We start from the raw sequence: 23,564 nt of genomic DNA on the forward strand, positions 1-23,564 counted from the left end.
ATAATATGTTGTACTTGGTTATATCTTAGAAGACTAAATGTTTGAAAATTAAAAAAAAGTGAAATTTTTTATCTAAGAGCATACGTTTTTAGATGTCACTGACTCCCAATTCTCTGGCAAATATAGACCTTTTATATCAAACATTTATTTTTATAAAATAACTTTACGTCTGATATATTTGTGTTCATTTCTAAAAACCGCTCTCAACTTTTAATTAGATGAGACTGGGCTTCTTCTATATATTCTATTTCATTTGTCTAATATTAATTTCAAAAATTTCCAACCAAATTGACTTTTTTTATTTATTTATAATTTCTTGATAAATATTATTACTAACCATGAAATTTGAGAAGTAATATTTGTCAAAAACTTGTGTGAGACGGTCTAACGGGTCGTATTTGTGAGACAAATCTCTTATTTGGGTCATCCATCAAAAAATATTATTTTTTATGCTAAGAGTATTACTTTTTATTGTGAATATGAGTAGGGTTGACCCGTCTCACAAATTAAGATCCGTGAGACGGTTTCACATGAGACCCACTCGTAATATTTTATCTTCTTTTAGAAACATTTTATATACTCATTGTGAGCATTTATATGAGTACGGTTAAAATGATAGTCACTCATTGGATATGATGAAAGCGAAAATCGTGCGACATATAAATAAAGAGGTTGGAGGAAAAAAAATCAATTAGCAAACATATCACAATTGATTTTCTCAAAATAAATACGTAATTTATTTCTATATATTTTTAGTAATTAATAGAATCTTACTTAAAATAAAATAATATAATAAACTGAATTAAAAGCCCTTTTAATTTGAATCTGACCGTTGGAGAGGAGAGGCTCCTCTATTTGACAATTCAAAGATTTTCAAATAAAATAAACCTCTTTTGCCCTATTCAGTCCCAAAATCCCTCAAGATGATGCTAAGATCCAAAGGCAAACCCCCTCTAGCCAAATCTCCCATTCGGCTCCGGCCGCGGCGTGGCGCTGCCCTTCAGCCTCGCTTACTGATAATATCATTCGCACCCCACCAGGTATTTTTCATGATTCCATGGCGAACTAATCTTTTTCCGTGTATTCATGTTTGTGGGATTGCTTTTTTTTTTTTCTTCTTTTTCAATAAGCTTTGAGACTGATCATGTTTAATTTTGTAAGATTTAGCAACGCAGCCGCAGTATAATGAAAATAGGCTTCAACTTAAATGAATGTGTTTAATGTTTATTTTTGTTTTGATTGTTGTGGCTTCCTGGTCAAAATTTGTTGTTTCTTGAGATCGACGGAGCAAAACAGGTTCTTTGACGAAATTGCATTTATTAAAATAAATTGATACTTTCTTGATTTTGATTGTCATAGCCTTTTTTCATGATTACGTTTCTTCTTTCCTTGGCTCTTTATATGAAAATTCAAAATTGTAATCTCACATTTCCTCTTAATCTGAGTATATACAGGTTCATTGAAGAAATCCAAGTTACCGAATCGCTCTTGGGACGCGGAGCAATCCGAGCTTCGGCCCGAATACCAAACAATTTCTTGCGAATTAAGTACGTTGGCCAAGATGGTTCAACAAGAACTGAAAGCCATTGACAATAGTTCAACCGAATGCAGTGCTTTCGGCGCGAAAACCAGCCCATTGTTTGAGAGGGGAAGATTTTATGAAGTATACTCTGCCAGAAGAAACGAGAGACTAAAGAGAAAGAAATGTGAAATGGAGGAGTATACTAGTGACAAGAAGCCTTCATATGATCTTGGTGTTCGAGTTGAATCAGAAAAGACAAGGGTGTCAGCCAACAAGTTCGACAGCCGGAGAAAGGCCTTGGCAATGGCGGCACACACCACGCCGCTGGTGGAGCGTAGGGAGGCGCCAACACCAAGGTATTCGTTAAGGAGTAGTACCAGAAAAGAGAACAAGAAACCTCCATTGCCTATAGCAAGCTTTGAGAAATCAGTTGGGATTACTACAAGAAAAGTTGGGGCTAGAAAGCTTTAGTACTGACACTTAAATGAATGTGTGGCTTTTGGGATCATCTTCTGTTCTTACATGTTTTCGCTTATGTTTGTTTTCATTTCATAAATTTAGATACCTTTTGAAATAGATCAAAAGATATGAATGTGTGTGAGCTTGCAGTTTCTAGTAAGGAAGAATTTGGTTTGGAAACAAGTAATGTCAGTAGAAATTCTATTGTTGAAATTTGATGATTTTTCTTTCATGTTGTTATGTTAGTTTTTTGTTTGTTTTCATTAACGGATCTCTATTTGATGCAGACACGAAGCATAAGTTCTTTCCAAGTCCCTTCTAACATAAATCTCTTGGCTTCTCATTTGAAACACTATTTAACCGTGTGATTAACGAATCAGAATTAACCAAATTGTTATCATTATATATCATATTAATGAAAAAAATCACTCTCATTAATTCGGAAAGCTTATTCCTTCCTTCCAACTTTTAATCAATCAGATCCACAAGCGAACAAAAAACACCAGAATCCAAACATGCCCTATTTCTTTGGCCCCACAAATTCGTCTTCTTTTTTTAAAAATATATATACAATTTTGTGCTCTAAAAATCAGGCGCTTGTAATATTTAGAATATATTTTTTCTGCTATCCAAAATATTTTCAGGTTTAATTGCTCCAAAAGGTGAAATCGCTCACCTTAGGCGCCCCTCACCCCCCGGCCCGACAAGAATGTGAGAGGAAGTAAATCATGGTGACTCAGCCAACCAGCAACAGCTAGACCTTATGCTACGCCGCGCACAAGGAGCTCCCCCTCATTGGAGGGAATTTAACTCCCACACTGCCGCTTGCGAGACTCGATCCCTGGTCATTGCTCCAAGATTTACTGCTGTTGACCAACTGAGCTAAGCCCATGCGGGCTATTTTCAGGTTTAATTGTTTTAATTAATACATGCTTTAGTTTTTTTTTTAAAAATCAGGGTAATTAAAATTATAACCTTAAATATATTACCTTAATATATTTGTTTTGCTCTCCGGTCTATATTGGAACCAGATGATTTTTCACAAAACAACACTTTATCACTACACTATGTATGTCATGTTTGATTTAATATTTATATAAATAAAAAAATATATATTATATATAGATCGAGGTTTTTTATATTTTGGGAATTTAGGTCGAGTTTTTTTATATTTGAATCGGGTTTTTTATATTTGAGTCGAGTTTTCATAATTGAGTCAATTTTATATATTTGAGAAGAGTTTGGAGTGGAGTTTATTGGTTGAGTTTGGGAAAAGTTTTTATTTTGATTAATTTAGATTTTTATTCTTATGATCAAAATAAAAGAATTAGAGTTACTCCGCTCCCTGTTTCCTCATCTACCCACCGGAAAAGGAGTGGAGAGAGTGGTTTGTAACGTGGAATGTTCTTGTTCGTCCTATCTTTCCCCTCTTTCCTTCTCTACACTTCGTAACCGAGCTCGAATTCCTGGTGAAAAACGAAAATGTACAGTTCGTGCAATCTTCTCTCTGCGCCTGCTCCATGGTTCTCAAGTGATGATTCATCAGCGGTAATCGATCATTATTTTGATTATTCTTTCAATTTCTTGTCATCATTTAATCGGATTTTTGTTTGCAGTCGACTTTATTTTGTCGTTTCGGAGATTATTTTTTCTTCTGAAAATTTTCCAAAGTAATTCTTCGAGACTATAAGTTTGAGTGGGACCGAAGTTAAGAAGATGGAAAATTTTGTTGAGGTAGTTTTTTTTTTTTTTGGTGAATTAGTTTTGAATGAAAGAAAAAAACAATTTCGATTAAAACGAGCACTTATAATAAACATTGGTATGATTGATGGAGCTCAAGTGTGAATGGCATTTAATGAATATGATACAAGAACCGATGAAAAACAAAACTTATTTTTTCACTCAAATATTTTAGCAAGTTGTAAGTTTTAGCTCATTATGAGTATTTAAGCGAATTGAAAACATGCTAAACAGACAAACTGATGGTTAGTTAATACAAGGTAATTGTTTTTATTGATGTGTAGACTGTAGATATTCAAAAACAAACTTTTAGTCCTGATTAAATCTGATGGATCCAGTTATTTTATTTTTTGTATTTCCATTTCACATTTTCACTGGATGTGACTTCATGTTTATGCTAACAATTTTCGTGAGCTTAATAAAATTTACAAAAATCATGATAGTAGTGGTAAAATAGATGTACACTGAATTATTTGGAGACTTCGTTATGTATGAATGAAGCAAGTATATCAAGTTTGAAAAGTTTTTGTGATATATGGTTTAAAGGGCTAATCGAGTATCTTTCCCATGCTGGCTACCTGTTTTGAACTTTTTGATTGGCCTATCGACTTTTCTAATTTAGTGAGAAAAGCTTTAGTTCTGTGTATCTTACAATTGGATATCTAGTTCTGCTCGAAAAAGTATATAGTCCCAAAAAAAGGTCCAGCAAGAAAGCCTAGTATGTTTTCGACATGAGATGCTGGGACAAAAAATTTGCTTTGTGTTTTCACTTACTTGCTGACTCACTCAAGTTAAATTGTTATATTTACAATGTGTATTTACTTTTATTTTTTAGATTTTATTAGGCTTATATATGCAATTTAACTAAACAAGTAAAAAGAACATGAGTCTGTTCTTCTGTTTTACTGGAGAAGCCTTCAATTATTATTTTATTTGATTAGTCAGGAATATAACGGTGAACTTCTTGTACAATACCTTTGACAGGCGTCAGTTAGTGGCAGCCCCAGCTCATCACAACAACCAAAAGGAGACAACCTTAGACCTCAAAACTATGTAGCAAACTGCAGAATCTTAACCCCAAAAAGTATTATTGCTCGTGGAAAAGTATGTTATGGTGTATATTCTTATTTTCTAGTGCTAGAATTTAATGTAACAAAACCATTATTGATACTGGCTTTCCCACAAAAATTTATGGTGATGTACGTTCATTGATCTGATGAAGTGTGTACGTTTCCCCAATGATTTCCACAATAACTAATTCCCTTAAGTCATATTGTCTTTTGCTCTTTTTTTATTCATTAATTTTCGGTTCTCAGCAACAAGAGTGGAGCCTGGTGTTGAGCATCTTTTAGAACATGGATTTAATAAAAATGATACACTTAGGTTATGATTGTACGATCGGTATAATATTTCGATTTGAGATAGCTCGTCCATTTTCATCTTCAGTAGTTGTAGATCTATATGTCTATATATTAACGATAAAGTAGTTTTGAATTATTTTTACCAGGTGTGCAGTGCATCTGTCTCGGCAGTTTTGACCAGTGACAGTTATGAAACAGCAAATATGGGGGACGCTGCTAAAAACTTTGGCCTCTTTAGTTTGGATTCAGGCTTGGAACATTATAAAGATCATTTTCGGTACAGAATGAAAAGATATGTTGATCAGAAAAGGCTAATTGAAAAACATGAGGGAAGCCTTGATGAATTTTCAGTAGGTAAATATGGAATAAGAAAAAGCTGTTTTAGCCTTTGTGTGGGAATATTTGAATGTAAAAGTTCAAAACTGCTTTATGAGTTTTTTGTCTCCATTAATTTCACGCCATTTTTATTTTTTTATCAAACAAAAAATCTCATATACCAGATCCTTCGGCTGAGGATAACGTTAATTTCAATACTTGAATTCAGGTTATTTAAAATTTGGATTCAACTGGGAAGAAGGTTGCATTGTGTACCGTGAATGGGCACCTGCTGCACAGTGAGTCTCTTCAGTTCTTGGATGTAAAAGTTTCTGTTTAATTTCGTATTACTTTATTTTTCTTTCAATTTTACCTCAGGAATGCTATTTCTTGATTTGTTTGATTTATTCTTCACATTTGTTGTTTCCCTCACAATTGACTCATTTATGTAACTCAGGGAAGCAGAAGTTATAGGTGACTTTAATGGGTGGAATGGTTCTGGACACAAAATGGAAAAGAATCCATATGGTGTATGGACTATCAGAATTCCTGATGTTGGTGGGAATCCAGCCATTCCACATAATTCAAGAGTTAAATTCAGATTTAAGCATGGGAATGGAGTCTGGGTTGAGCGCATCCCTGCTTGGATAAAATATGCCACTCAGGACCCTACAAGGTTCGCTGCACCTTATGATGGGGTGTACTGGAACCCACCACCTTCAGAAAGGTATTCCAACTTTTTTTTTAATATAATATAAAGATTAGAAAATGGAAGCGTACAACAGTCGATATTTTTTATGAGCTCTTGTATGTCCTTTCATACACTAATGTTTTTCCGTAAGAAAAGTTATGCATAAGTTGGAAACCTTCAGCATAGAAGAAGGGTGGCATTTAACATGGTTTAACATTGATAAAAATCATGGATATCCTTGCAGATATGAGTTTAATCACTCTCGTCCACCTAAACCCAAGGCATCACGAATATACGAAGCACACGTTGGAATGAGTAGTTCAGAACCACGTGTAAACACATATCGGGAGTTTGCAGATTTTGTTTTACCTCGCATTCAAGCAAACAATTACAATACGGTGCAGTTGATGGCTGTAATGGAACATTCCTATTATGCATCATTTGGATATCATGTTACAAACTTTTTTGCTGTGAGTAGTAGATCTGGGACCCCAGAGGACCTGAAGTATTTGATTGATAAAGCACACAGCTTAGGTCTACAGGTGCTGATGGATGTTGTTCACAGCCATGCAAGTAACAATGTCACGGATGGTCTTAATGGTTTCGATGTTGGTCAAAGCTCTCAAGATTCCTACTTTCACACTGGAGATCGAGGGTACCATAAATTGTGGGACAGTAGACTATTCAACTATGCAAATTGGGAAGTTCTTCGTTTCCTTTTGTCCAATTTGAGGTGGTGGCTTGATGAGTTCAAGTTTGATGGTTTTCGGTTTGATGGAGTAACCTCAATGTTGTATCATCATCATGGAATAAACATGGCATTCACTGGGAACTATAACGAGTACTTTAGTGAGACCACAGATGTTGATGCTGTAGTATATTTGATGTTGGCCAATGATCTGATACACGGTGTCTTACCCAATGCAACTGTGATTGCTGAAGATGTTTCTGGGATGCCTGGACTTGGTCGGCCAGTTTCTGAGGGAGGTATTGGTTTTGATTACCGCCTAGCAATGGCCATTCCTGATAAATGGATTGAGTACTTGAAGAATAAGAAGGATGAAGAATGGTCAATGGCAGAAATAAGTAGGAGTTTAACGAATAGAAGATACACTGAGAAGTGCATAGCGTATGCTGAGAGCCATGATCAGGTTTATACAACTTACTTTTCTGGGGTTGGTCCTGTGGACTTTGGACTTGTGATCCATTTTATGAACTATTATATATGGTTGAGCATATTTTCATATCCACTTAATGGATCTTATCATTTGTGATTGATTTGTTCTCTTGTTTTTACATGTTTATTGATTATATTGATTATTTTTTTAACTTCATTTAATATGTCTGCTGTAAGTTGTGGAGTGCACAAGTTTTGGCCTTTCTAAATTGGGGTGGGATTACTGAACTGTATCGTCCGCAATTTTCATCTGTCTCAAGAGATCCAGTGACTACCTTTTTGTTTTTTGCTTTTGTGCCATGATTATTAGGCTATTGTGGGAGATAAAACTATTGCATTTTTCCTGATGGACAAAGAAATGTATTCTGGTATGTCCTGTTTGACGGAGGCCTCTCCAGTTATTGAGCGAGGCATTTCACTTCACAAGGTCTTTTTTCCCATTTGAATTCACTCATTGCATCTGACAGTTTGGGCCGGGCCTTTGCGGCTGATGTAGTGATGTTGATCAACATCGTTGACTGTTTTTTATTTGCAGATGATTCATTTTATAACAATGGCATTAGGAGGAGAGGGCTACCTTAATTTCATGGGCAATGAGGTAAGCTTGCAGCTTCTGCTGTCTGGAATTGCTTGGTTGCATGCAGATAAGATAGCTGTTAGTAGCAGTAGGTCGAATCTTTGCTAGATTTTCTTAGTGTTTGATGGACTTTAGCTACATGTCATTGCTAAAATGGCTTAAAGGTAACTATAAAGAAGTAGCTCATTAAGATACAGAAAAACCACATCTGTCACTTCTTTGCTGACCTCAAAACAGTAAAATGACTTGAAGCTAATTTTAAAAGAAGCAGGTCATTGACATCCAAATATATTTTTTAGTTCGACAACTTTGCAGGCTCCTTTTCCAATTTTATAACAAAACTAAATGATTAATCACTTGTAGTTTGGCCACCCAGACTGGATTGATTTTCCAAGAGAAGGCAATGGTTGGAGTTATGATAAGTGCAGACGTCAATGGGACCTCGTCGATACAGATCATCTTAGATTCAAGGTCCATGTTTTAAATATGTTTGCCAGGGATATGTGGTTACTATAGTTTGATTTCTGGGAACATCTGTATCTTATAACTATTCTTTATCATCCACACTTCAAAATTTTACTACATATACAACATTTTATCTGTTCTCTATGTATTAAGTTTAGTCTAACCCAGAGCTTGATATAGTTGACATTATTAATCCCTGCACCAAAACAAAAGATTTGTTCCATCTCCTAACTGTGACACAAATGTGTTTATCTATTCCTAACATTTTTTGCACTTGTGATGTGAAATGCAGTTTATGAATGCTTTCGATAGAGCCATGAATTTGCTAGATGAAAAATTTATGTTCCTTTCATCGGGAAAACAGATCTTGAGCGATGTAAATGAGGATAAAAAGGTAAAAAGAATGGCCAGTACCTTTCAAAGCTTTATAGGATTCTATTGATTTCACTTGATCATTTATTACAGGTCATTGTTTTTGAACGGGGAGAGCTGGTCTTTGTGTTCAACTTCCACCCAGAAAATACTTACGAGGGGTATATGTAGACTTTTTAGAATCTATTGATCTTCCTTATTTATTATGATCTTTAACACAATTTCAAAGTGAATGTTGATCACAAAATGTTAAGTTGATTCTGGTTTTTTCATGAAACTTCCAATTCCATTGATGTGCAGGTACAAAGTTGGTTGTGACTTGCCAGGAAAATATAGAGTAGCCTTGGACAGTGATGCTTGGGAATTCGGTGGATCTGGAAGGGTAAGGAACTGGTGGTTTACACACAAGGTGCAAAATCTGGTTTTTCCTGGAGTAGGTGATGTTTATTAGGTTGTAATTTCCGGTGCTATGACAGAGCTCATCAACTGAGGGAACATTTGATGGAACACACTCAACACTTTATGCAGCACATGCTTCACATAACATGCTATCATTTCTTTCCATTGTCTTGACGTCAGCATATTTTATTATGACAGATAGGCCACGATGTTGACCACTTCACCATGCCTGAAGGCATACCTGGTGTTCCTGAGACAAATTTCAATAACCGTCCCAATTCCTTCAAAGTGCTTTCTCCTCCTCGTACATGTGTGGTATGTATGCTTCATATTACTGCCTCTTGGACCTACTTTTCGCTAAGAATTTTAATGATCAGATTTAACTTAGTTTATGAGTCTTGGAGAACTTATTATTTTAAGTCGTACTTGAATGACCAACTTGTTCGGGTATTGTTGCATTGCATTTACTCCACCACTTGGTCTCTTTGATATATTTAAACTACGCCGCCTAGAATGCCCTCCATGTGGTAGATATTAGTGATATTAGTTTTGCTATTATTCAGTGTGAAGGCAAAATAATTATCCATATTCAGTTTTGTGTCAAGTTTTATCAGTTCATAAAAATTTTGCTTTATTTCTCCAACAGTTTAGACTTTAGAGTCTCAATTAGAGTCAATATTTAGTAGTGGACACAGTTGTATTGATAAATTAACTTCTTTATGAAGGCTTACTGTAGAGTCGAAGAGCGCTCAAGTGAAAATGATACGTCAACAAGTTTTGTTAAGGCAGCAGATATAGACGAGACATTGCACAGTAATATTAGTTCTGCAAAGGATGAAGTGAAGCAGAGTCGAGAAGTACCGGATGCAAGAACTTTGGACGATGAATGATCGTATTTTGGTTGAATACTTAGTGTTATTTTTGGTTGATTTGTGTAAATATATAGCTGGTTGGAAACTATATATGTACGACTTTCTTTTCTAAAACATCAGTGAGAAAGCTTTCAATGTGTTTCTTATATTTCAATAAAGCTAGCAGTTTCTTTCATTGATGGTTTGGAGTGACAGTAAATACTTTTCATCTTCCTTCTAGAATTTTAAAAGACTTGCATGCTTTTTAGTGTATGTTGTTCTGATATTTTTATTAGAACTTGAATAAGATCACAAGATCGAGTCACAAACATAGCGCCTCGGTTCGTTTCTGCTGGTACACTAACTTTATAAATAAATAATTAGGCTAATCAGAAACAATTTAGAACACATCAAAAAATTGAGGAATGAAAGTTTAAAGAGTATCAGAAAGAGCATTGATATTCTTCAAAAACAGGAGAGAATTTATATGGGATACAAATGCAGAGAAATAAACAGAACTCTGTTGAACCAAACCAGATGCAACTTATGTTGCTCAAATGTTGCAGCCCTTACTGCATTCCGAAGCTTACTAAGGCTCTGCTGCATCTATAAGAAAAACAGCAGGTTTACTCTTTGCAGCGTAGCCATATTTCGAAGTACTGTACTTCTTGTGTACACCAGTAAGTTTACCAGTTCCGGCATTCTTATGAAAAGTCGCCATAAGGTTTGCACATTCCCTACAAAACACATCCACCAACCAAATGAGTGTTAAAGATAGACTTTTACTCAGAAAAAATGTAGCGGTTGCAGTTTGTACTTACAGAAGCTGGTTTTCCAGGTAGCTTGTATGTTTTTCGAGTGTCTTGCTCCATTGGCTAATACCGTTGAGAGCACATTGAGCAGTGTAAATAGCAGCAGCAGCTAATAAAGATGGTGGGAACTTCAGCATCTCACTCTCAACGAGGCAGAGTTCGATTGTGAAGAAGGATAGTAACTCCAACTAGTTCAAGTTCGAAAAAAGAAATGTTACGAGTCGGTGACCATGAAATTATTTGTCCAAACTTAATTTAGAATCAACCAACCGTTTTGTCGGATTTAGCAGCTTTTAAAAAGCGTCTCATGAAAACATACGGTGTTGGCACAGAGAGATTAAATTTTAAGGTATTGACCATCAGTTTCTCCTGTAGCCAATTAAAATGTAAACCATTTTTCATGAGCAACTTCAAATGAAAAGATTCATTCTGTTTTCGTAGAGGTAGTATTATACCATATCGAGAACTTCTTTTCTGCAGTAAGCTCTGTCAGATATCAGTATAAGATCCTCCACAACAGGAACAGAAACTTCTTCGTATTTGCAAGCAAGGAGCATGGCAGTCACTCCAACAAGCTGCAGTTTCTTTCTCACAACCGACTGTAATGCTAAAAATCTATCGATGAGATTGACAGTTAGGTACAGCGTCTCCTCCATCAGTTCAAACTTGTAATGCACCTATTTGTACAAGGTAAAATGTTGATGATAATAGTACTTTCTTCTTATTTTTGAACAAGGACACAAAACTTGGAGCATATATTACCTCAATCAGCCAGTCAATAAGAATGCCTCGCATTCTTTCATTAATATCAGATTGGTTTTCCATGTAGTTTGATGGGACACAGCTTAAGCTCTGTAATCAAAATCACAGCATCGAAAGAACAAGACAAACGATAGAAGAAAGGGATATACATTAGTTGACTACACAAGTAAAATAGACTACCAGGTCCACCATCAATGCAAGAAACAATGGCCTGATGTATGCCATAGATTATAGCATAGAAACGAACAATACCTTTTCATAACAGGAGATAACTTGAGATTCTATCACACATTTTCTTGTTGATTTAACTTGATTGATATTAGAAGATAGTAGTGATTTTCAAACAATCGGAGCTCAGGTCTGAGCTGCCGCTTCTCTTTCTTAAAAGTTTGCTATGGTCCAATACAATTTTTAAATTATATATATACATAAATTTAATCTCGCCCCTTAAGATTTTTTGATTCTCAGTTTTGCTACCCTGTACGGAACACTTCTAGCTCCACCAACAATCCAATAGAGATAATTTCACCACACAGTTTCTTGTCGAGTTCACTTGATTGATATTAAAAATATCACTAATTTCAAACAAATGGAGAGATATTTCACCTCTGTCTTCTTGTAATAAGCATATATATCATCAATATACTCAGCAACGGCAAGTGGATTCTTCTTATCACAACTGTCTATGTCAACCATCGTCACCTCTTCATCAATGTCTTCCATTTCAATTTCCGCATCCTAAATTCAATTTAGAACATGAGAGTAATCGAATTTACTGATAGCAAGTACCAAAATAAAAAGAAATAATTACCATCTCATATATTTCTTCCAGCATCGCTTCTGTGTGCTGCACATACATTGGCACATCATCATCATCCACGGGTGTTTGGTCCACTTCATCAATAATATTGTAGTCCTTTGATTGATTGATACTCACATCTAGTTGAATTGTTGGCCTGATTTCCTAAAATAAAGCACAGTTCAATCAACAGGGGAACGAACAGCTAAAATCTAACTTAATGGGACTCGATTCAATTCTTGTTAATTATATGAAATCATACCTCAGCTGATGGATGATAATCTTTTCCAGCCAATTGTGCAGCAAAAATTCTGAACAAGAACCAAGAATATGAATTAGAAAACAATTTCCTATAGCTAATTATTAGCATAATAATGTTTTTGATGATCAAGCCTTTGCATTGAATAAATTTTCCGAGGTTTTTTTTTTTTGTAGGATTAAGTTGCACTATTCAAGCTCTCTCCTTTTCTTAAAACTGAGAACAACTCATACTCTGACCAAAAGAAAAAGTACAATAGGAGATATCACAAACCTAGTGACGGGACGATGCAATGGAATAACAGGATTCTTATTTTCAGCAACATTTTTCCTAACAACATAAAGAATTGAAGATTAGATAAACAATGGAATTCAAATATCTATTAAAAAAACATAAATAAATTAAACAAAATTAAGTTTTTTGAAAACCATACTCTGTCAAAACGCCTCTTTTGTGTACAGCACAAGGATAAGTAGGATCTCTTATGATATTCTTATTGATTGCACTCAACGCCCTCCTATTTGGCCCAACTCCTGGTCATCATAAAAAGGTTATTTTGATCAATTAACCCTATATGATTAGGGTTTAATGGAAAACAAGATCAAAGAAAGTGAATAAAAAAGAGAATAAACAAGAATTAAGGGAGGGTTTAAGTTTTTGAATTTGAGCTATGCATTTTGAATATTCAAACTACCTTGAATGTTTGAGGGCCTGATTATTCCCGGAAAATTCTCATCCGATCCACCCATCTCGATTTCTCTTTTAAATACAGTTTCTGCAGATTTATAAATTCAATCATGAACCCATCAAAGAAATCAAAAACCCATTGAAATTTCACCTGAAAAAATTGGAAAATTGGATGAGTAACAATCACCCAAGATTCAAGAGCAGATTTAAAAAGAACCCAGATCATAAAATCAAAATTATGTCTTATCAATAATTTTTCTCGAACCTTCAAAGTAAGAAATTCCCAAAGAACTAGTCACAAATCCAGTTAAAGAACTCCTCCGGGAATCTCAAAGATTCAGCGAGAGACTATGAAGAAAATTCCATCTAATCAATCGGAAATCGGTAGATTAAAAAGTCCCTCGATTAAAATTCTGTGCGTGAACTCTTTTTTATCTTTTAATCCTTTGAATCAGAAGAGGAGATTTGGGGAGAACGTAAACAGCGGATATATGTCCGCACGTACATATTTGAAACCAACGGCTAGTAAGTCATGGCCGTTGGATCAAAGCTCACTTGGCTCCGCGATTGGGCCAACGGTCGTTTTGTTCTCTTTCAAATATTTTTCCCATTAATTTAATTTTTTCCCCTTAAAAAAGTCTTCTTGTACTAAGTGCCATTTTCTCTTGCTAACAAATTATTTATTACCAATTAAACTATGTACTTATATTTTTTTTAAGAGTAGGTTTCTTATGGTCTCACGAATCTTTATTTGTGAGATGGGTCAACTCTACCGATATTCACAATAAAAAGTAATATCTTAACATAAAAGGTAATATTTTTTTATGGATGACCTAAACAAGAGACATGTTTCACAAAATACGACCTGTGAGACCGTCTCACACAAGTTTTTGTCTTATTTTAAACAATAATAATGTATTCTTCTATAATTACTCAAATATAAATATATAATAAGAATAATGATATTTAAAATTATTAAAATCTAGAAAACCAAAAAAGTTTGAATACTTAATGTCATTCATCTCGGATTCTCGGGTGCATTTTTAGGGCCACAAATTTGCCATTTTAAAATCCCGTAAAGATTATAAAAAAAAAATACTTTTTTTCTGATTATAATCATGAATTTCAATAAATTTTTTTCTCGTTTATAACTCAGTTTTGGATTTTTTATGCATTCTACTATCTTGTCATATCATCGTCAAGTTATACGCATAAGTTGAATTATTCGAGATTTAGAATACATTAGAAATCTAAATGAGATATTTGGGTGATCAAATATTCCTTTCACATGAGTTTTGATACACAAGATTCATTTAACCTTTTATATTGTCCCAACTAATATGCTAAACATCCCAAAAAAAAGGAGATTGATTAGGGACACAAGTAAATCTACTAGGAAAAAGTTTCTCTGTCAAAGGCAATGATATTTGATTTTGAAATGATAGCATGGAGCGAGGATGCTGCTCCCTTTATCTTATTTTCTTTCTTTTCGGAGCTTAAAAGTCATGTTGATGTTCGACATGAAATATATTCGAAATCTCGATCCGTTTTAATAAAATAATATAGTGATTTGGAATATTTTGATAAAACAGATACAATTGCCCATTTTCGAATGAAATAATTATATTTCTTTTATATTTTTTAATATAAAATTATTAAAAACTACTTTTTCTTGGTCACGATTAATACAGTTGTGATTTAGTAATTGATTTTTGTTTCTGGAATAAAATTTTATTTTGGTCTTCAGATTTTGAACAGTGTTAGTCAAAAGTTGGACTGGCCAATGCTGCAATTTCTGCAGGGTGGCATTTGACCCTTTAAACCAGGTCCGATAATAAATATATAATTTCTGCAGGGTGGCATTTGACCCTTTAAACCAAGTCCGATAATATATATATATATATATATATATATATATATATATAATATTAAAATATAGTATTTTTTAGAAAAAAAATTGTCACATAAGGTAAATAACCTAATTGCTAATGTTTAGCTCTAAAAAGTGGTTAATTTGCATTTAAAGTCCATCTCAATTTGTAAGTACCATTCATTTTTTCCATTCAAGGGAAATTAATTTTAGCTCCATAAAGCTCAATACTTTTTATTATACTTTGGAGGTGATCGCTGACTGGAGCGTCAGAGAGTTTTAGTCAGGTAACATACAATGCTTATAACATTTGTTCGTGAATCTTGGATCTATAGCTAGACATTTGGAGCAGGAGACCATTCAAATATTTGATTTCTTGATTTGGTGGACTAATCCAGTCCCATCATTTTCCATTTCAGGTAATAAATTTTCACCGATATCATGATATAGTTACGTAAATTAGACAAATGCTGACTTATAGATGTCATACAAAAATTGTACCAAAATAAACGAAAATTAAAATTTAATATATCAAAACAAAACTTTGAAAATTTGGTTTACGAAAACAAAAAAATTAGACAAGTTATTGAACCAAGAATATTTTTTTTTTCTTAAACAATTTCATTTATTATGGGGTAACACAAAATGGAGACTATATTTTTGTTTCTTGTTGTACATTTTATAATCCAATTGTGAATATAAAAATATATTATTAGTAAACTACCAAAAGACACCAAGCTAGTGTAATAGAGAGCATTTATTTCACATTTTTTTATTAAAAAAATATTAAAGAGTGTAAATCATAGTTTCTTGTTCCTAGATGAGCAAACATTTTTATAATCTTTTTCATGATACACATAATGTCGATCATGCACATTTAGTAATGCTAATGTTATATATATGAAAGAGATCGATACATAGTGTTTGGACTATCATATGATTTAAAATACTGAGTTGAACAGTGATCCATTAAATATAATTTTGAAAAAAAGGTAAAAACCTAGTCCTAAAATAATAAAAAAAAATGTTGGATTAGCGACGGTTATAGGAACACCGCCGCTATTATAGCGACGGTTTTTGAAAACCCTTTCATTAAGCTACGGTTTTTTGAAAAATCTTCGTTTAATATAAGCGACGGTTTTTGAAAAGCCGTCGCTTAATATAGCGACGGTGAAGTTAAATCGTCGCTTAAATTAGCGACGGTCTGTATGTAACCTTCGCTTAATTAAGCGACGACAGTGTCGTTCAACAGAACCGTCGCTAATTTGTAACGGTTATTGAGAAACCGTCGTATATGAAGACGACGCGACATCCGGTTACGAACCACCAAACCGTCGCCTAACGGTTTTAAACCATCGCTAGCCCCATTTTTTTTATTTTAGTGTCAACTATTTTTTAATATAATATAAAATCCGGGGTTAAACTGATCTTCCTCACATCTTCATTTCTATCTTTCAAAATTATTATAATCCCTACAATTTTTCCATAATATCTCAATAAAAAAACTCCAAAATTAAAATCTGAAGTTTTTCACAAACATACTATAATTTTTTCTCTCTCTCATCAAGCAATGCACTGATTATACATATTTTTCTTATGCTAATTACACTTCGAAACAAATTGCATAGGATTTCAGATTTTTTGTGATCAAACATATTTTTGAATTTACTATTGATTTCTACTTGCAATTTTTTTATTTAAGAAAGCTAAAAATTCAACCGAAAGAGTTAAAAGTCTGTGTGTCGATGTATACGTCAAACAATCATTTTTTTATATATATTATTACAATATGGGCAGGGGACTTGTTGTCATTAAGGTTTAGGCAAAAATTTATGTGAGATGGTTTTACGAGTCGTATTTGTATTTGGGTCATCCATGAAAAAATATACTTTTTATGCTAAAAATATTACTTTTTATTATGAATATCGGTAGGATTGAATCGTCTAATAGATTAAGATCCATGAGACGGTCTCACATGAGAACCACTATGAGGTTTATACTATAGTCTCTCTCCTGTCCAATAGATGATTATGTCACTTCCACCAAAAGACTAATAAGAATCAATTTTGAGTTAATTATTTATCTTTGTTTTATTTCGACAAATAGATATTTGAGTCATGATAATGTACAATCACGACGTATAATTTTCATGACGCAAAAATACTCAAAATATTATTAGCAATCTACTAAAACTAAACAAAATAAAAAGCTTGAAAGATGAAAAGTCAGATAACAAGCAAACAAGACAGCTTCAACCTAAAAAATAATCCCAATTCATTAATGTATATTGTGTGAAAATTAAGTTGTTCATATGTTACTAGCGACAGTATTGGATAATATAATAGAGAAGTCAGAGATTGTAAATATATACTTCAAGTGGGCGATGATATCGCTCACATTCATAATATCTTCAAGCAAAGCATAGTTTGGTACATGAGATGTAATGCCCGAGATTTTATGTCGTGTTAAATTACGATTATAGATTTTTAATCGAGACGATTATGAAAGGGCTAACCGAAACACGAAATGAGATCACGTGTGAAAATTGATGTGCGAGAACAGAAGGATTGGCGCACATGCACGCACATGCGCGGGGGTTCCAGTAGGTTTGGCGCACATGCGCGACCTAAACTCGTGCACATGTGCGAGACAACCCGAGAGGGGGGTATTTGGAGCAGACGCCTCGCGCATATGCGTCGAATAGGGCGCGCATATGAGCGAGTCGCGCATATGCGCGGAAAGTGGCCGCGCATATGCGCGAGACGTGCATTAGGCACACCGAGCCACTTGGCTTATTGCATGTTACGTGTATATATATATATATATATATATATATATATATATATATATATATATATATATATATATATATATATATATATAATCCTTTAACAATTGAGAAGAAAAGAAACGAAGCTCCGAGGAAGGAAATCGCTTTTGATTTCAGAATTTTAATTACGATCAATCCGTTCGTTCAAACTTAAATTCGAGTATGACACCGTGTTCCTAGCAACGACAGCTACTACAGGACGTAAGTTTTGTTACGTTTTGTTAAGATTTGAAATTATGCTATGTCCAGAATCAGATATGATTCATATATAGTGTTCTTGACATAGTAGACATCATAGAATCAAAGTCAGATTAAGAAACGGATATCATATAGAATTGTTATGAATTTCAGAGTTGAATTGACTGAGATGTGATGTCAGATTTGTACGGTGGTTGATTGTAAATTATGGGAACTAGTAGATACTGGTTTGGTATCACCGATATCGCAGGATTGTACTGTTGTACCGTCAGAATATGATAAACAGAGATGTCGTGTGATCGAGCAAAACTTGCACTATGAATTCCCCAAGAAAATATGATTTTGTATGCTCAAAATGTAATCGCAAGTGCACGATGTCAAGTAATAGTATAGTGTATATGAATACGAGTATCGTTCCACTGGAGACTGTATTTAACAATTATTATTTTAGTTATTAAAACTTTAGCGACGAAATTTGATTGTTTGTTTTATGACTAATAAAATTCAAGAAAATTTAATTAAACAAGATCAAAGATTAATTGATGAAATATGAATGCTAAATCAATGGATTAAATTTCAAATGATAAAAGAATTTGTTGGGAATTCTGGTTCACCTACCCTTTATTAATTTATTAATTCGTTCGGTTGTGTTCTACGCTTCCGACAGGATTTCCTATTCAATTGAACACACTCTCTCGAGCTATGTCAAACTAATTCACTCAATGAAGTAATGAAATGTCTTTAATTATTTATCAAGAATGAATCGCATTTCGATTAATGAAACCCCCTAGTTTTCGACCCTAAGGACTATGACTATCGGCACGTATCCAATTTCATATATCTATGCAAATTGTAGATCCGCGAATTACACCACTCGATCCTATCACTAGTTTTTTCTCTCGAACTCACTCGTGATATAAAATAGTCGTTAAAGTTAGCTACGCTCAACGACACAATGAAAATCGTAGAATAATCAAGAATAAATCACAAACCGACATATAAATTAACCAACTAAAAGTTCGGGGTAGGATCCCCTTTAATCCCAACAAATAATTGAAGTTAGCTACTAGAATTCATAATTAAAATAAGCAAAACAATGTTTAAACAAAGGAAATTAAACTAGAAATACTAGGCGTGACGAAATCTGCGAAGAACGATGCCCGGAAACCGTTGAATCTTCAATCCAAGTGCAAAAGCTCTCCCAAAATCCTTTGTGCTCTCAAAATTATGTCTGAATCCCCCCAAAAATCGGCCAAGCCACCTTTTCATATCATTCTCCTCTCCAAAATAAGGTAAGGAATCGCACACAATATTTTGCCAAAAATAGATGGCGCTCGGGCGGTAGAAAACTACCGCTCGAGCGCCACATTCTCTGTAATTAACCTCGTAACATGCAGCATTCGCGCTCGGGCGGTAGAAAACTACCGCTCGAGCGCCGACTCTTCTGTATTTTTTCTTTTGGTGGTCAATGCTCGCGCTCGGGCGGTAGAAAACTACCGCCCGAGCGCCGACCTTGCTGCACTTCAGTTTCTTGAGTTGGCACTTTGGTTCCAATTTTTTGGTTTTCCGGCTCCTTTTCCTGCAAATTCATCATGCCCAAGTGAGACATAATCAAAAGCAATTAATTACTAAAAAATGAACAAAAAGTAAATGAAATGCATGCATGCACAATGTAAACACAATTAAAACTAATGCAATAAACACGTAAAAACACCCCTTATCAACCCCCTCATACTAACCTTTTGCTTGCCCTCAAGCAAAACAGGTCAAAGCACGAGACTCTAAACAAACACAACAAAAGTAAAAGACTCAAACAAAAACTAACCCACACAATTAAATGTCAATGGCGAGTTGACACGTTTATGCTCATGCCTCAGTTTACTTTCCCAATACCACTCATAATCAAGTCAAGTCGCAAACGAATACTCATTCTCATCTTCACATGAATATCGACACTAATTTGAACGTGTGTGTGTGTCATGATGGGTCTAGTCATTCGTACGTCAAATAGATCAATCATCAAATCATGCGTGTCACTCAATCAACACTTCAATACAAGTTTCACTAGCATGCATCCCCGTGTCCATTTATCACTAGCCATAAATTGAACTTTATTCAACTTTTAAGTGCAGATAAGGGTGTCGAAAAGAAGGAAAATAAGCTCAAGTGGCTAAAAGTTGGGAGTACACCGATCATTTTCATTGTGCAATCGTCAAGACTTATCGTCTGACTTTCCTCATCTCCTTACATCTCCAACTTTTAGCCTAGGAATAGAATTTCATTCCTTTTATTTCGGCTCCCCCTCACCTTACATCTCCAACTTTATTCTTTTTTTTTTTTTGTTTTTTTTTTTGAATGCACAATTTTCACACATGTACTCCCTAGGCTAAGAATATAATATGACTTTGGATTACAGCCAGTTGGGAGTATGATTTTTTAATTAGTGCATTGGAACGGAGGTAAATATAGAGTTCAAGGCAAATCAACTTTTCTCATTCAAGGTCCCAATTAGCGACTTATTTTCACGGGTTTACATGCTAAATCAACTCATAAATGATGTCTTTCAAGTTAACCACACAAAACCTTCAAATTTCGCCATTATTCCTACAAAATTCTAGTCCCCACACATGTGTGCTCAAAAAGTTCAAACTTGAGCCACAATTCATGTTTTAACAATCAAGAGTACCGTTCATGATATGACCCAATCAATACTTTGGTGTACTATCCATCCAACCTCATCATTGGCTCATAAATTATGTCTTCTCACCATAAACGACACAAAACATGCAACAAATTAAACATGAAAATCTACCCACCCCCTCATACTAGAGTTGTGCAATGCCCTCATTGCACAAAACGAACAAACACTAACAACAAAACAACTCGTGAATGTAAATGCAAACACAGAAATGCAAACACAAATATGCAAACACAAATGCAGACTAAATAAGCAAGAAAGCTAATAAACATGCTAGATGGAAACAATGATAAGAAAGAAAAACAGCAAAGCGGTAAAGGAAAAAAATTGCGAAGTAGGGGAGACAGTAAACTCCCCTGATCAGTGCTCCTCCTCATCCTGGTCTGGTGGTTGCACTCCTGTGCCCTCCCCATGCTGAGAATAATCATACTGGAACTGGAATGGGGGAGGAGGTAGTGGAGATGGTGTGATGGTCGATGGGTCAACGCCCCCGTGCACCAGCAAAGAGCGCATCATAGAGTCAATGTGCGATAGGTGGTCCGTGACATACAAGTTAAACTGACTCTGATGTGCCTGGAAGGCGAGATTCTCATCCATTTTGTCATTCTGCGTTCGCCTGCGGGGTTGTGGTGGGAGGCGTTGTGGTACGGCAGTGCTGGATCCACCCGCATCCTCCGCTCGAGAGGGAAAGTCCGCCCGTCTCTTTGCCCTCTTCCGCTGTTCGTCCTCCCGGCAAATTGGCTTCATCGGTTGAAGCCATTCCTCGTCGTCCCTGAAGTGCACCCCGGCCCGGGCACATAATTCGGAAATGATGGTCGGGAAGAATAGACCTATGTGGCTGTTGTGGGTGCTTAGAGTGATTTGCGAGTTGATAAGTTTCCCCACATCGATGTCATATCCTCGGTGCAATGCAAAAAGTAACACCGCACGCTCCTTTTGCACCTCGCTTTTGTGCGAGACATGCATCATCCGCCGGGCCACAAACAAGTACCACAAGGCCATATCCGCCCTCAAGTATTTCTCATCGAAGCAGCTCGGTGATCCACCCAATGGTTTCCACATTGCACCCGGGTGGCACAAACTCTCGATAATCAGATTGTAGTCGGGACTAACCATTAGTGCCTGGAAAGCAGAGTCATCTACCTCGGCCGTTTCCAGGAGGGCGTTAATCGTGGTCGAATCGAACGGCACAAGCTTGCCCCTAACAAATGCCCTCCCATCAGTGCGCTCGACGACATTGGCGTAGAATTCTCTAACTACCGATACCACTGCCGCTTTAGGTTGTTCACTAAATTTCTCCCATCCCCTTCTTTCTAAGTCCACCAAAGGTGGCAGATAACGATCCTCAAAAGTCCGACGAAATCCCCTCTCGGTGATGGGGTTTCGGTGAATTTTAGCGTGGTCATATCTAGCCCGAGCCTCCACACTCACAAAACGTGTTCTATCAAAAGCGGAAGACGAAGAAGAAGAGCCGATGTTACCTTTTTGTCTTTTAGGAGCCATAGGAGTGGAGGGATGGGAGAGGAAGACGATGGCCGGAGCAAAGACCCGATTGATGAACTAGGCGTGTGTTCCTACGAAGAAGAGTCGCCTTGCCGAGGTTGGGAGAAGAAATCGACCACCTGCACACAAAAATTGAAGGAGATAGTGAAGAAGAATTAGGGATTTTTGGGGTTGGGGCGTGCAGAAAATGAAAGGGGGAAAGGGGATCTGCGACTTAAAAGGCAGTCGCGCTCGAGCGGTAGAAAACTACCGCTCGAGCGCCGAGTCCTCGGGAAAAATTTTTGAGAGGCAGATGTTCGCGCTCGAGCGGTAAAATATTACCGCCCGAGCGCCAAGCTCTCTGGACTTCTGTATTAGCTTCGCGCTCGAGCGGTAATAAATTACCGCCCGAGCGCCGAGTTCTCGGGAAAAAATTCACATTCCACCTTTTTTTTTTTATTTTATTTTTATATATACAACAACAGTAAAACAAAATATGCTGACACGAACGAAAAAAAGAAAAGTAAATTAAATGCAAGAGAAGGGAAAAGAAGTAAGTTCTCAATTTATCGTCGAGAGCTAGACTGTCGGTCTGTCTCAGTTCGGCGTGTCTTGGAACCGAGTGATTCCAAGTTGCGGCTCAATTGTGCCACCCATGTAGTGCTTCAGTCGCTGGGCATTGACCGTAAATGCCCCATCCTTCCTATCTTTCAATTCTACAGCTCCCGATGGATAAACTTTCGAGATCACGAATGGACCGGACCATCGTGACTTCAATTTCCCGGGAAATAGTCGCAACCGGGAGTTGTAGAGTAGGACACTTTCGCCTTCTTTGAATTCTCTCTCGATGATCCTCTTATCATGAGCCTTCTTTGTTTTCTCTTTGTATGACAATGCAAGATCATAGGCCAGATTTCGGAACTCCTCCAATTGATCTAGTTGAAGCAACCGTCGTTCACCTGCATCAGTAAAGTTAAAGTTTAGTGCTTTGGTTGCCCAATATGCGCGATGCTCTAACTCTACAGGTAAGTGACATGCTTTACCAAACAATAATCTGTACGGTGTCGTGCCTATTGGTGTTTTGAAAGCAGTCCTATATGCCCAAAGAGCATCATCTAATCTCACCGACCAATCCTTCCTACTGACACCTACCACCTTCTCCAAAATTCGCTTTATCTCTCGGTTAGACACCTCAACTTGCCCACTCGTCTGGGGGTGATAAGGGGTAGAGATCTTAT

The 23,564-nt window shown here is 35.9% G+C and overlaps 2 protein-coding genes and 1 long non-coding RNA gene across 6 annotated transcripts; 2 read left to right on the forward strand and 1 right to left on the reverse strand.

The window, feature by feature from the left end:
- Positions 1-742: 742 nt before the first annotated feature.
- On the forward strand, positions 743-2,213 carry LOC140831710 (uncharacterized). The gene is made up of 2 exons (XR_012117913.1): positions 743-1,040; positions 1,455-2,213. It is a non-coding gene; the product is annotated as an uncharacterized lncRNA (long non-coding RNA).
- Positions 2,214-3,296: 1,083 nt separating this feature from the next.
- LOC140832837 (1,4-alpha-glucan-branching enzyme-like) lies at positions 3,297-10,125 on the forward strand. Of its 4 annotated transcripts, XM_073197065.1 has the most exons (15): positions 3,297-3,529; positions 4,706-4,825; positions 5,229-5,436; positions 5,627-5,696; positions 5,855-6,124; positions 6,333-7,239; positions 7,576-7,692; positions 7,801-7,863; positions 8,206-8,313; positions 8,600-8,701; positions 8,773-8,840; positions 8,980-9,061; positions 9,277-9,393; positions 9,804-9,844; positions 9,902-10,125. In XM_073197065.1, the coding sequence occupies exons 1-15, from the start codon at positions 3,464-3,466 to the stop codon at positions 9,966-9,968; spliced, it is 2,406 nt and encodes an 801-aa protein (XP_073053166.1). In that variant the 5' UTR covers positions 3,297-3,463; the 3' UTR covers positions 9,969-10,125. The 4 variants fall into 4 exon arrangements, with proteins under 4 accessions (XP_073053166.1, XP_073053167.1, XP_073053163.1 ...); XM_073197062.1 differs by having other exon boundaries at positions 3,299-3,529; positions 9,804-10,125; XM_073197064.1 differs by lacking the exon at positions 3,297-3,529 and adding an exon at positions 3,598-3,715 and having other exon boundaries at positions 9,804-10,125.
- Positions 10,126-10,347: 222 nt separating this feature from the next.
- LOC140832839 (cyclin-B2-3-like) lies at positions 10,348-13,711 on the reverse strand. Its single transcript, XM_073197067.1, has 12 exons — positions 13,514-13,711; positions 13,256-13,336; positions 12,995-13,094; positions 12,835-12,891; positions 12,565-12,613; positions 12,315-12,467; positions 12,110-12,241; positions 11,504-11,593; positions 11,197-11,418; positions 11,012-11,110; positions 10,751-10,929; positions 10,348-10,666 (listed from the first exon to the last, which is right to left on the reverse strand). Exons 2-12 carry the CDS (start codon positions 13,308-13,310, stop codon positions 10,519-10,521), a joined length of 1,284 nt encoding a protein of 427 aa, XP_073053168.1. The 5' UTR covers positions 13,311-13,336; positions 13,514-13,711; the 3' UTR covers positions 10,348-10,518.
- Positions 13,712-23,564: the final 9,853 nt, after the last annotated feature.

Source organism: Primulina eburnea, chromosome 5, assembly GCF_022965805.1.
Source record: "Primulina eburnea isolate SZY01 chromosome 5, ASM2296580v1, whole genome shotgun sequence".
Lineage (NCBI taxonomy): Eukaryota > Viridiplantae > Streptophyta > Magnoliopsida > Lamiales > Gesneriaceae > Primulina > Primulina eburnea.